Source organism: Ailuropoda melanoleuca, chromosome 1, assembly GCF_002007445.2.
Source record: "Ailuropoda melanoleuca isolate Jingjing chromosome 1, ASM200744v2, whole genome shotgun sequence".
NCBI classification, from domain to species: Eukaryota; Metazoa; Chordata; class Mammalia; order Carnivora; family Ursidae; genus Ailuropoda; species Ailuropoda melanoleuca.
This window is the reverse complement of record NC_048218.1, coordinates 171,161,426-171,175,383: the sequence shown is the minus strand read 5'-3', so window position 1 is coordinate 171,175,383 and position 13,958 is coordinate 171,161,426. Positions and strand designations below refer to the sequence as shown.

Here is a 13,958-nt window from a genome sequence, read left to right as displayed (position 1 = left end):
TTCTTGGATTTTAAAATGTTAGTGGCACATTTTTTTAATGAGATAAATGAAGGCACAAACGTTATCATACTAATCATCTTAAAGTAAAAGCCGAGTATTAAAACTTTTTGGTTATCTCCAAGGTTACAACACAAGAGTAGAAACTCTCAGAGAATGCCCAAGCTAAAAAGTGGGGTGTAGATTGACGTCTATAGGGGTGTAAAACCCTAATATTGTTTCACCGAGAATCTGAAACATATCCCAGTTTTTATCTGAGGACACATGTAACACAGAGATTCAGAGAACATTCCTGAAACATTCATTTTACACGAATTGAATTTATAGCTTTTATACTATAAGACATTAGATTTGTACTTCTGCAAGAAGTCTGTTGATGTTTGAGAATAAACCAAACTTGTCATGTGAAAATTTCATTGCTTTTACCAGAATTCTCTATAAAGAAAACCAAAGCAAGAATAGGTAAATTGGTTTTTTTAGTGAAAATTACAGACTGAAGAAAACTGAAGGAAAGTTTCTAAGAATTAGAAACTTAGATTTAGTTTAATAGGTGAAGGAGCAATCCTGAATAAATGTTGGCAGGACCTCTCAGATCATGGTACATTGGAATAGGAGGTTTTATCTACATAATTGTAATAATAGCTAATATTTGGGCACTTACTGTGTGCTGGGCACCATTTAAAGTGCATTGTCTTATTTAATCTTCACAAGGATATTATGAAATAGGAACAAACAGTATTTGTATGTTGCATTTACAGCTGGGAAAACTGAGGCATGGGGTTAAATAACTCATCCAAGGTGACCTTGCTGGACCTCGCCTGCCCTGTTTCTCTGTATATATACTTTTCTCCTTCCCTGAATCATTTGAAACTAAGTAACATACATCATAATACTTTACCTGTTAATACTTCTACAAGTATATACTGACAATAAGAATATTACTTTTGTAAGCACAATGTCTTTTTCACTGCTAAAAAATTAATGAGTTATTCCTTGATATCTTCTAAAATTCAGTTCATATTAACATTTCCAGGAGGGACCAACAAATGTTTTTTATAGCCTTTCATTTCCCCCTTTTGAACTAGGATCCAACTAATATTCATGGCCTGGGTTTATTACTTTTAATTGAGAAAAGATCTCTCTAGATTTTTTCTCAGTATCTCATTTAATTCTGACACTACTCTCCTGAAGAAGGCCCCAGAAGCCACATTTTGTAGATGAAAAGGCAGGTTCAGAGTGGTTAATACATTTTCCCAAGGTAACGAATCTGGTAAGTGACAGAACCGTCTTCTGGGTCTTTTTTGATGACCTAACTAGACTGCAGGCCCACGGAAGTGACCACTGACAGTGTCAAGGTTTAGAAAATGAATTTGAAAATGTTGCTAAATTAAAACAGACTAAGGTACTAATAAACACACATCCTAACATTAGTTGTTCTTCTTGCAAACGTTTATTTCTAATTGAGATTATAAATGGGCTCAAAATCTAGTTACCAGTTCCTAGCTCTCATTCACTGCATCATTAAGTATGAAGATTAATAGGATTAGCATATCATTTCATTGCTAAATAACCTACAATAGAAGTGATTAGATTCAGAACTAATTTTTCTCAATAGATCCTGCAATGTCTGAGTTTATTTCTTTACATCCACCTTTAAACCATAATTCCCATGCCATGTATATATTTCAATTCAGGTAATAAAGATTTCCTTTGGTATACTAAAAAGCCAGCTTTGCAAATGGTTTAAAATCGCATAAGACCAATGAAAATTCACATTCAATAAACATATGTGGGATGAATAAATCAATTTGGGGGCTAGTATTTTCATTAGTCTTAAGCAATTTTCTAAACTTACCCTTGATTCTTTCTCAAGCCTCCCCACATATACCACTTTTTCACAGCTGTACCCATGCTTGTGTACTATTTTCCTATACCAGATATATAATAAAATAAATGTATAGGAAATAAACATGTACTTAGCTTAAGTGTTAGAATTTTTCCATGCACAAAGAACAGAAAGAAAAGAGAGGAAGATTTAAAAGTTCACATTTAGGATCACCTTCATATCCCTTAAACTTTGGGCAGGACTGTTGTTTTTATATCTATTAAAAGCAAAATCAGTTTCCAACAGAATTTGTGAAAAAGCTTCTCATTTATTGTGGCTGGTAGTTTTATTTGTAAGTAATGAAAATGGGGCATATTTTGCTATTTTTTCTCTCTTTTTTTTTTTTTTTGCAAGGAAATGATTGCATTTCTTTACATTATTAGATAAAACCTAAATACATTACACTTTCAACAAACTATTTTATAATTTAAAATTTAAAGGTCATACATTGTTTTTGAGCAGGCAGACTGTTGCTGTAGAGTTGAAGTGTAGGTCAGGTTTCATTTTTAAATGCCTTTGGACAGATCTTTTCCTGATAATTGGAGAAATGGTCTCTGAGGGCCAATTTCACCTTGTGGCTGGGAACCGCAGCTGGATTCAGAGTCCAGTGATATCATTGGGAATAATAACCACCGGGAAAGGTCTCCTTCTCCTCAGTACAGCTGGAGGTGTCAAAATTTGCTCTCTAGTTTTGCACACATTTGTTATCTGTAGATAAAGGAGATGTTAAGAGTGAAGTCCTATATTATTGAGATAACAGGTGAAAAAACAGTGGCGTGTTCTGGCCTGAATTAGTCTGTGATTTGCATATACGCAGCACACACAAAACTGCGGGATTTCATAAGCATGCAAGCTGCCCTATAACGCTTTTTCCTCACAAAAAACATTGCTGCTTTTAAATTTTGCTTTTGAGTTATAAGCTGTACTTGTAGTTTCGTATTTTTTTTTTTTTTAACATATTGGCTATTTGGGGATCTTTTGCAGTATCCCCGTTGACATGGTTGATATCGTTTGACAGCGTTACACATAGTGGCAGGGCTTCTGTATTAGGGAACAAATGAAATGAAGTCCAGCCGAGATCACTGTAACTTGGGTCCTTTCTCTCATCAATTCACAGATGTACAACTTTTTTAGTTCTCCCAAATAGCATAAAGGGATATGAAACTGTATCTTTAGAAATGAATTTCTTTCTATGTTGCTACTAGTTTTTATTGAAATATCCATGGAATAAAATCTATGACTGTATGATTACCTGATTACCTACAACGTTAAAATTTTGCCGTTTAAAAATTATTTTATTTTAAAGTTAGAAAACAAAATAAAATGCTATTTAGGTAAATTCAGGAAGAGTTTTGCTAGTCTATAACTAGTAAAAAGATGAAATCCTATTTCTGATTGCTTGTCCTTGAAGCAAATTTCAACAAACATTTCTGGGGTGCTTATGGTTGACACCCCAGTAAACCCAGAGACTAGTGATGGCACAGTGAACGCAGTGGGTACATTAAGAAGTTTAACTCACAGTCCTTGTGCTGCTTATCAGTACTCCATTAAACCTGTTTGAAATTGTAGTGTTACTCCAGGGCCCCCCTACAATTTTAGTAATAAGACATGCATTCAGCTTTTTTCCCTTTAACTTCCAAAAGCAGTTATTTTCCCTGGAATTAGATAAAATGATCTATAGAGAAAGTAAATACCTGTTACTGTCTTAAACTCCATTTCTAATTAGCACACTGAAGTCAAATCATTGCTGTAACTAATTGGTGAATCTAGGTGTATGATAGTACCTCATTCTATTCTCGAAACTTTCCTATAGTTTGAAATTATACCAGAATGTGAAGAAAAGAAAAAAGTTACTAGTGATCTGCCTGGGTATTATGAAAGAGAGACTAATAAGATTTTAGAAATAGAAAATTCTAATAATGAAAGAAAATTCCAAAGAAATCTGAACATTTGTTGAATGTAATTCACTTCTCAGAGTTGTGACAGTAATATTAGATCTGGTGACATACCGCTTGAATAACACACATGCTAAGAGTATTTATTCTCTATGACAATCGTCATGTTCTGAGCCAATAGTCTTTTACCTTTTGGAAATAATGAAGAAAAGCACATACAATTTTCAAAATCCTTTACAGGGACAAAGCAGATCAAAAGTCCTTTCATCATGACAGCAGAGAGAGAATACTCTGTATTCTTTTAGTGTGTAAAGACTCCAGCAAAGCTTCATACGGTTCACATCTTAGAGGAATGGGTGTTAAAGGACTTCTTTCAAAATTACTTCTTCCATCAGATATCTGCCACTGTCTCCGTGAAATGTTGTCTACTCACTTTTAAATTTTATTAATTAGCTCATAAGAATTGACTTCAAAGATGACTTGACTTTATTGTTCCATCTCACAGTTTCCGTTTGAAATTTTCATCTGGGTTTGGTTCACCCTTAAGTCACTAACCCTGCAGTGGGCATGCTGTCACCCCCCCTCTTTCAGTGGCATGTAAATCACCTTCAGTTCTGGTAAGCTACGTGTCCCTCTGCTTGTGCCTTGCCTTTTGAAGCTCCATTAGGGCAGGGCCCACGTGTTCTTTATCTTTGCACCATCCAACACTTAGCATAGTGCATGATAAGTAATCAGTCCTCATTAAATATCTGTCGATGAATTAATTTGAAAGCATTTTCATGAACTATAAAGCGCTTTAGAAACATAAGGCATTTTAACTTCTAATTATTCAATAGAAAGGGACGCAGCTCCTGTCTGAGGATTTAAAACTCTGGTTGGTGTTTTATAGTCATAGAACATACTATAATTGCTTGTGCTTTAGAAGATGCTTACAGTTTATATGAAACAAATAAAAGTTTTCTCCTGCATCCTGAAAATGGACCTGCAAAACTAAATCGTAGTCTGAAAGATGACTGAAACAGACTTCACCCTTGAGAAATCCATGGCTATCAAAGTGGTGGCAGTGGGTTCTCTGCAAACTCTGTATGGCCACACGTTAGAGGCCACCTCAGAGGTTCCTGTGTATTTCTTTATATGCAAATTAAATTAGCTGTTGTTATTCACTAAGAACAGTTTTCTTCCTTCCTTCCTTGTTTACCATATTCATTAACTAAGCCGAAAAGGAAATTAGTAAAAAATTTTTTTTTGGCTGCACTGGAGTGAAAAGGCTAACGAGCATTTGTGAGACACTGTCATGCACTCTTAAAAATTAATACTATCAAATAATCAGTCTTAGAACTGGCCAGTGTTCATGACAGAGAAGGGCAGTCTCTGGATAGGGTAGTGTGGGAAGTTCTATTTTAAGTGAGGTAAGTAGCTTTTTTACAGCTTGTACATTGTTTAGCTCATATTTAGAAAATTCAAAAAGGGAAATAATGCCTTTCTTTTGTAATGAAAAAGGCAATTCTTTAGGTGTTAATGATTTAAAATGAGTAGCAGGTACACTCTGATCAGAGAAAAAGTTGTGTTTTGGTGAAAGAGTATTTCAGGCTATCTCTTTTGATTGTGTTTAGTGCTTATGAGGAGGACATGCCTTAACCTATAACTTTTTCTCCAGGTTAAGACTGTTTTGTGCATCTCTCTCTAAAGATTAATGTGGGTTCTTGTTCTGATACCAATGGGCTATGACTCTCTTTAAAAGTGTCTATGGTTCTAAATCAGAGAGTGATTACCTGTGTCTTGGTCCTCCTGGATTCTTTTTGGCTCTAATCAGGAATTTTACAAGTTGAATATCTTTTAATCGGTGTTTATTTTTTTGCATCACAACCTAATGTCTGTGTCTTTGGAGGCACAGTGCATATGATTTAATGGATCTTTTTACATTAATATTAATACTGTGGGAATTATGACTAGCACAGTTTAGATACTTAATACTTCAGACTGATTCTTATTAGGGAATATTTTCTTTTATATAAGCACAGTCTATAAATAGCATTGTATGGGAGGATAACAAAAGACTGGTTGATTCTAATTTAGTCAGATGGAAAGGGGAGCAGGGGTAAATTTATATTCTGAAAGCTTTATATCATGTATTTCTGTCACGTATTTCAGCACAGTATTGAATGTGAAGCTGTTACTGGCCATTTTATCTTTTTCTCCATTATGTTACATATGTGTGTGCATAGGACTCACAAATGATGCTGCCAAGTTAGCAGGAGGCAACATTTTTGTTTGTATTCCCCATTACCCACCAATGCTGGCCTGATAGACAGCTCTCCCTTTCCCCAGGGGAGCCCTAGCCTTTCACTGCTCTCTTAAATTCTTCACCATGCAACCACACTGTTCACAAAAGTCCCCTTCCCTAATTGTCTCTATCTGTTGACCTTCAGGCTGTTTTCTAGGACCAGCCAGTCCTCAAATCCCTCACCTCTGAGGCCCTCCTTGACCAACTGTCCCACCCAGCTGTGAATCATCCCTCCTGTGAACTTCTCTATCACTTTCCACCCTTCTCATGATCCTGAGAAACATTAAGTATTCTTGGGGCGGTGTGGAAAATGAACAGACTCTTTATTTCTGATTTTACTTCCTTGACCTCGAAAATGATATTGTTCTGTTACCCATTCATTCCTTTGCAGATAACCAAGCTGAAAATAGATAGCAACCCTTTTGCCAAAGGATTCCGGGACTCCTCCAGGCTCACTGACATTGAGAGGTAATGAGAATTTTGTTTACTTTTTTGTCCAGATAAGATAAAGAGAAGAGTGAGTTTGTAAGAACACACTCCTTTCAACGCCAAAGTGCCATAACTTTACTGTAGCTAGTGTCCGATCCCCAGCCCACCTTCCCTTCCACCGAGAAGCCCTGTAGATATGCAGCTGCTTAAGCTCTGAAAGCTGCTGCACCTGCGTCTGCTCTGTGCTGTTTCCGAGGAAGTGGTTTCTTTGGTCAGGACATTGACTCAACTGTAAAAAATAGGGTTTCTTCCTTATCAAAGACTCAATCCTTTTGATGATATTAAGCTTCATCTCTTGAGTGGCTGGGGAGAAATTTCTCCGCAGAGAAATGGAATCTTGATAACCCTTGCCTTCTGAAGTAGACATCTTTGCTGGCATGAAAAACATGAGTAGTTTGGAACTTTGAAGCAAGGAGATGTCATTTAATTCAAGGCACGTGTTTTACGTGTGACAGAGTCTCCTTTTATTTAATAGGAGAGACATCAGGTCTCGGGACCTTTTTTTTTTTTTTTTTTTTTTTTTTAAAGTTTTTTTTTTTTTTTTTTTTGACAGAGATAGAGACAGCCAGCGAGAGAGGGAACAAANGGGACCTTTAAGAAGACAAGTGACAATCATGTGCCTGTAACTTCCTCCACTTTTTACTTTATTAAAATGGTTTACACAATGTGAGGTCATCTATGTGGCGAGGAATGACTATGTTGAGATCCATAGCTTGCCCATGGGAATGTCAAAAAAAAAATGATGTGTTTTTTTAGGGAGAAGGTTTTTCAACCTGATTATTTGTATCCCTTACACATACTGTGTAACTTTCTGTACTTCTCTTTTGTGGGAGAACATTTAAGTTCTCCTCTCTTGGCAGATTTCAGTTATACAATATAGCATTATCAAGTCTGGTCACTGTGTTATACATTAGATCTTTAGACCTTGTTCATCTTCTGTACTTCTTCTTTCATGTGGCCCACAGTCTTTGACAGGTGGTACACTCTAGCCACCAGCCCTCTGGTGTAGTTTACCTCCAAATCTTTGTGTGATTTCCTCCCCACCAACGGCTGCATTTCTGTTGCACCCTTTGTTACCTGATGCATGGTCACATCTCCTGACCTCGGCACTTCTCTCCAACCCGTCCAGGAAATGCAGAGGAAGGGGTCATTGCCTGTTTTAGCAATAGCTATCTGATCCTTCCCTCTGCCCTCCCAAGTAGCAGAGTGTAGCGGGGTGGTTTTGATTTGGAGGAAAAGATATAGAGGCTCAGTGGGGAGGCAGAGAAGCCAGTAGGAGAGGCTGAAAGTGGAGCAGGTGCTGTGGGATTTGAGTAGAAGAGAGAAATGAAGTCATTGGAGAGCTTGACAAATGGTTGAGGGTGCTGAAATCAGGGAAGGAAACTTGAGCTTGTGGTTGAAAGTCAACTGCAGACTGCAGAGAGACACCAAATGGATAGCTCTCCAATGAGGTGGGACACAGCATGCAGATAGGCCTTGACACCCAAGTCAGCGAGAATGTGGCGCCAGCAGTGTGGGTGACACGCAAGTCCACTGACAAAGGCTGCTGTCATTCAGGCATGACCTTTTTCATCTCTTATTTCTGGAGAGCCAGAAGCAATGATTCCAACTGGATCTATACAGGTTGGATTAAAGGTGAACTTCTCCATTTCAGTCAGGTAGCAGGTAAGAATGAAGACAGTGGCTCAATGAGACAGTAGTGGTGGGTTTTTATAGTGTGTACCTTATCTTCTGTCTCTGATCAAGGGGTGAGCATGATATACTGGAAGACAGACTCATGGGTTAGAGTCCCAGCTCTGCCTTCTACTGGCTGAGTGACCCTGGAGAAGTCTCCTAGCCTCTGTCCCCTCATCTAGGAGATGGGACAAATAACCCTGCTCATTCAAAGATTTATTATGAGAACTAAGTAAGGTGACATTTAAGAAACACTTTTTAAATCTAAAAATGTGAAATAATTATATTTTTTTTGCCCCAACTAAGTGTACTTCTAATAGTCTTAATAAACTACTCCTAGGGTAAAAATAGCCCCTTATTTGCACGTGTGCTCACGAGATACGAGTCCCCAGACTGACTGCCCTTTAGAACAGCAGATTTGATAATGCATGCAGGCACATTTTCCACTTATTGAATAAGCATCCCGATGTGGGGAGCACTCACATGTCCATGAAGCTGAGTAGCTTTCAATGGTCTGAGGGCGAAGAGAGCATCTTCTGTGACCAGCTGAAAGTTTGCAGGATGACCTAAGTAGTGTGAAATTGGCCAAGGTTTTGGATTTCACTTCCAGGTATTTAAGTCTGAATTTTCCCTAAACAGCCTTTGGGGATGGGTCGAATCAGATCAATTGATCTTTAGAGACCTAAAGAAATTAAATTAGTCTGGAGTCAGTTACTGCACTAAACCATCTAGTAATTGAATTGCTCCTTGTAACTGATTGAAAACAGCCCTATCTGTAACAATATAGGGGACTTTTCCTTATAAGAGTTCTGAGACAAAAACACATCTTTTTATGACATGATGACAGAAATTGCACTTTTCTAACCTAATTGAATTGATGTTATAAATATGTGACCTTAATGATTTCAAGTTTCCTGTTCCAGATTTACGGCTTCTGTGTGGGACACCTAAACAAAAATGCCTTTGGGGCTGGATCTGTTTGCCTTATACCTCCAAACTCATTGTATTATTTCTTCTACAATTGCTCAAGCTTTTGGGATACTGTATAAAGCATAACAGTTTTCCTGCTCTCATTTTACTAGGTTCTGTTCAGACACTTGACTGTCTCGCATGCTCCGCGTGTACCCTTCCTCTTCGGTGAGAGCATCCCCTTCATTTGTAAAAGGAAACCCATCTCATTAGCAAAAGTGGAAAGCATTTTCATCGGATGCTTTGCACATATACCTATAACAGACAGCTTAGAAGGAAACCAAAAGCCCAAAGGGATTTCTTAGTATCACCGAATTCATAATTATTGAGTTCAGGGAAAGAATTATCTGTTGGTCTGTCAGATAATAAACAGAATGTCAGTCGGTGTTTTTTTTGGGGGGGGGGCAGGGCACTTTGTACAGTAAGTGAAAGCACAGTATTACTTTTGAGAAAGGAAAAATAACTAGGAGGGTTTATTAATGATTTTTTCAAAATTAAGTTTCTTTTGTTAGGTTCCTTTTTTTCCCAAAGAGAGTTCATGCTCATTGCAGAAAAATACTAACAAGTAAGAAAAAGAACATAAATAAATAACAAATCACATTCACTCAGAGATAGCCACTGGCAAAGACTTATATATTCGTCCAGGTACTTTCTTATGCATGTACGAACATTTACTTCCTTTAAAGTTTACACACATACTTTCTTTAATCATTTCTCCTTAATATCAGTAGATATATGTCTGTAGTATACTTTTTAATGGCTGCCTAATTTTCCACTGTGTATGATCATTTATTTGACCAATCCTATATATTAGTTATTTAGGTTTCCTACTTTTTATTATTACAAACAGTGCTAGGAGGAAAATATATATCTTTTTACCCATATTCTTCATTATTACCATAGGATAAATACTAACAAATAAAAATGCTGGGTCTAGGGATATACTTTTTTAATTTTAATTTTTAATTTTTTGGTGTCAAATAGTGGTTTTATTAAAGTACAAGGACAGGACCCATGGGCAGAAAGGGATATACTTTTTTTTAATCATAATGGGTTTTTTTATTGTTAAAAATTTGGGAAAGACTTAAATATTCCCTAATAGAAAAATGATTTGATAAATGTGTATGGCCATGCAATGGAATTTTAAAAAATCATGGTAATGTAAACAACATAAAGTTTACCATTTTAATCATTTTTTAATTCAGTGACATTAAGTACATATTCACAATGTTGTGCAACCATCACCATTTTACATTTCCAGAATGTTTCCAACATCCTAAATAGAAAAATCTGTACTCATTAAATAGTAACTCCCCATTCCTCCTCCCCCAGCCCCTGGTAATGTCTGTTCTACTTTCTGTCTCTTTGAATTTGCCTAGTTTAGATACTTCATATAAAGGGAAAGATAATACATGTTTTTAAGGCTTTTTGAACAAACTGCCAAGTTTCCCTCAAGAATGATTGTCCATGTCATGGTCAATGGTGCGCATTTCTTGTACCCTTGTCAAACATAATCACCATCTTTTCATCTTTGCCAATTTGATAGGTGAAAATTTGTACTTTCTTTTGTAAATTGGCCTGTTTATGTCATTAGCTCTTTTTTTTTTCTTTTGGATTGTTCATCTTTTCTTTCACTGATCTATATAAGCTACTTATATATTAATTAGTATTTTTATTGTTTGTATATATTGGAACCATTTTATCAGTTTGAAATTAGCTTTTTATGTATGTTTTTTTGATAAATAGAATATTTTATCACCAAATCTGTTTTCCTCTTACTTTATGATTTCTATCTTAAGAAGAGGTTCCCTACTCCAAAACTCGATAAATATGTAAATATTCAAGTACAGATATCTGTCACTTTACTGCTTTCTAGTTTTTTATTTAAAAACTCATACAGTATTTATTGTGGTGTAAGATATAAAACAGACATGTCACTGTAGATTTTTTATAAGTGGTTCCAATACCATGTATTTACTAATATATTCCTTTCCTTCTTATTTATAATTCCCCCTATCATATACTAAATTTTTGCCTGTAGTAGTTTTTGTAGTCTGTTTATTGATCTTCCAGTATAGTATTAATTTTTGTAAACTGATAAAATATATAAATATTTGATGATACTTATATAAATATTTGATGATACTTAGATATCTGATATGGCAAACTCCAAGCCTTTTTACGTGTCATTTTCCAATTTTCTCGGTATTCGTTGACATTTATGCTTCCAGTCTTTGGAGTCATTTTGCCAGGTCTTCCCAAAGAAGACATTGAAATTTTGACTGTACTTAAACAGTAATTTGGGGAAGAAAATTGGTATCTTCAGAGTATTGGAACTTCCTTCTAGGAATATGTCATATGTTTGTCCTTCTACTTAAGTGTCTTCTTATGTTCTTTAGCAGTTTTGATATTTTCAAGTCTGTAAGTCTTGCCCGTATTTTCTTAGGCTCATAGCTAAGTCTACTAGAGCTACACTGTCCAATTTGATCAATAGCCATTGCCCACAGCTGGCTAGCGAGGAAATGAAATGTGGCTTTTCTGCATTGAGATGTGCTGTGAGTACAAAAAACAAACCCCATGATTTTGAAGGCTCCTTGAGAAAAGAATGAAAACATCTCAAGAATAGTTTTAAAATATCGTTTGATGTTAAAATAATATTTCGGGGGGCTCCTGGGTAGCGCAGTTTTTAGGCGGCTGCCTTCGGCTCAGGGCGTGATCCTGGCATTCTGGGATCGAGTCCCACATCGGGCTCCTCCGCTGGGAGCCTGCTTCTTCCTCTCCCACTCCCCCTGCTTGTGTTCCCTCTCTCGCTGGCTGTCTCATAAGTAAATAAAATCTTTAAAAAAAATAATATTTCGGACATATGTGGGGTTAAATAAAATATATTAAAATTACTATCACCTCTTTTTTAAAAATGTGTCATCTAGACTATTTAAAATTACATATGTGGTTCATACCTTTGTATTGTATAGTATTGTACTAGAGAGTTTTTTGGGAGGAGAGAGCTTGCTTTTGAAAGTAGAATTTTTAATTTGAAATCTACCTAGTTTAGTCTATAAAAAGCTATTGATTCCTATATGGCTTTGGCATACTGCCATTTTACTGAACTTCAAAAACAATAGTTTTAATAATTCTTCCTTTTAGTCTCTTGAGTTTTCCAGTTAGATTGCTATGTAATTTGCAAAAAATGATAATTTTATCTTTTTCTTTCTAATAGCTATGCTTTTAAAAATGTCTTTTCCTTGTCTTTTACACTGACTAAAATTTACCAGGACCCTATTGAAAAGTAATGATGATAGTTGGCATTTTTCTCTTGTTCTTGACTATTTAACAATGCCTCTCATGCTTGGCCATCATATATGATTTTCCGTGGTGATGGGTTTCAGGAGGGTATTCTTTATCATATTGAGGCAATGCCCTTCTATGCCCAAAGAATTTTTTGTTATCCTGAATAGTATTGAATTGATATTTAATGCTCTTTTAACATGAGACAATTTTAATTATTTTTCTACTTTAAAATAATATTATTAATTATACTCATAGTGTCTATGTTGAACTATCCATTTATTCCTGGAATAAATCCTGTCTGGATTTTATCTGGTTTTCTTATAATACATTGCTGAACTTAATTTATTCATATTTTTTTTTTTTTTTTAATTTCTTTATTTGACAGAGATAGAGACAGCCAGCGAGAGAAGGGACACAAGCAGGGGGAGTGGGAAAGGAAGAACCAGGCTCATAGAGGAAGAGCCTGATGTGGGGCTCGATCCCATAACGCCGGGATCACACCCTGAGCCAAAGGCAGACGCTTAACCGCTGTGCCACCCAGGCGCCCCAATTTATTCATATTTTATTAAGACTTTTTGTCGATCTTTGTAACAGATTTGACTTTGTTTCTTCTTTCGTTTTCTAAAAGTCAGTTTTGGTATCAGGTTTCTGCTAGTTTGTTCAAATGAGTTGAAATATGTTCCTTCTTTTTATTGTCTGGATCAGTTTAAATAGCAAGGAAGTGATTTTACAGTCTTGCCCATAAATTCATCTGGGTGTAGTACTCTTATGGGGCAGACTTATTTAACTACTTAAGTTCCATAGTTTATCAGTAAATATATGTTAACTTCTATCCCATTTAATGCTCTTTGTCTTGGATTCTACTTTTCCTAGTCTTATATTGATATGGTTTTTAAATTTTTGCTTTATTTGCCTTTTGATTTTTAAAAATCTGTCACTACCCTCTCTCTTGCATCATCAAACAAATATCCTGACTTTTCTTTCATGAAGGACAAAACAACCTTCTCTTGATCCTACTTGTCTCTTCAATTACTGACTCTTCCAGTTTTCTGCTCCTTCTCATAGTAAAGCTGCGTAAGAGTTGTGTGTATTCTCTTCCCTTTGTCTTTCCTACCCTGCCTTTCAGACTTTCACCCCTGTCGCCACCATTCCATCCTTGTCCGGGTCACTGGTGACCTCTGCATTGCTAAATCCAATGGTCAGTCTCAGTCTTCGTCCGCCTTGGCCTGTCAGTCAGGTTTGACACTGTTGTTTATTCTCTCCTGCTTTCCTCCTCGCTTCCAAGACCTCTCACTCTTCTGATTTTTTTTCTACTCCATTGGCCATTCTATCCTCCCCCACCCCAGTTGGTTCTTCCTCTTGCCCTCCATTTTTAGAGAGTGATGTGTTCTGGGCCTTAGTCCTGGGGCCTCTTTTTCTCAGTCTGCACCTACTTCCTGGGTAATTGGACCCAGTTTCATGCCATTATATGCTGATC

General features: G+C 36.4%; 1 protein-coding gene across 2 annotated transcripts in view; it reads left to right on the top strand.

The window, feature by feature from the left end:
* Positions 1-13,958, top strand: part of TBX20 (T-box transcription factor 20) — a 56,855-nt gene that overhangs the window by 15,519 nt on the left and 27,378 nt on the right. For both annotated transcript variants that reach the window (XM_034670389.1, XM_002918656.4), the window contains exon 6: positions 6,453-6,529. In XM_034670389.1, the coding sequence (XP_034526280.1) occupies positions 6,453-6,529 (77 nt within the window). The remainder of the gene's footprint in view (positions 1-6,452; positions 6,530-13,958) is intronic.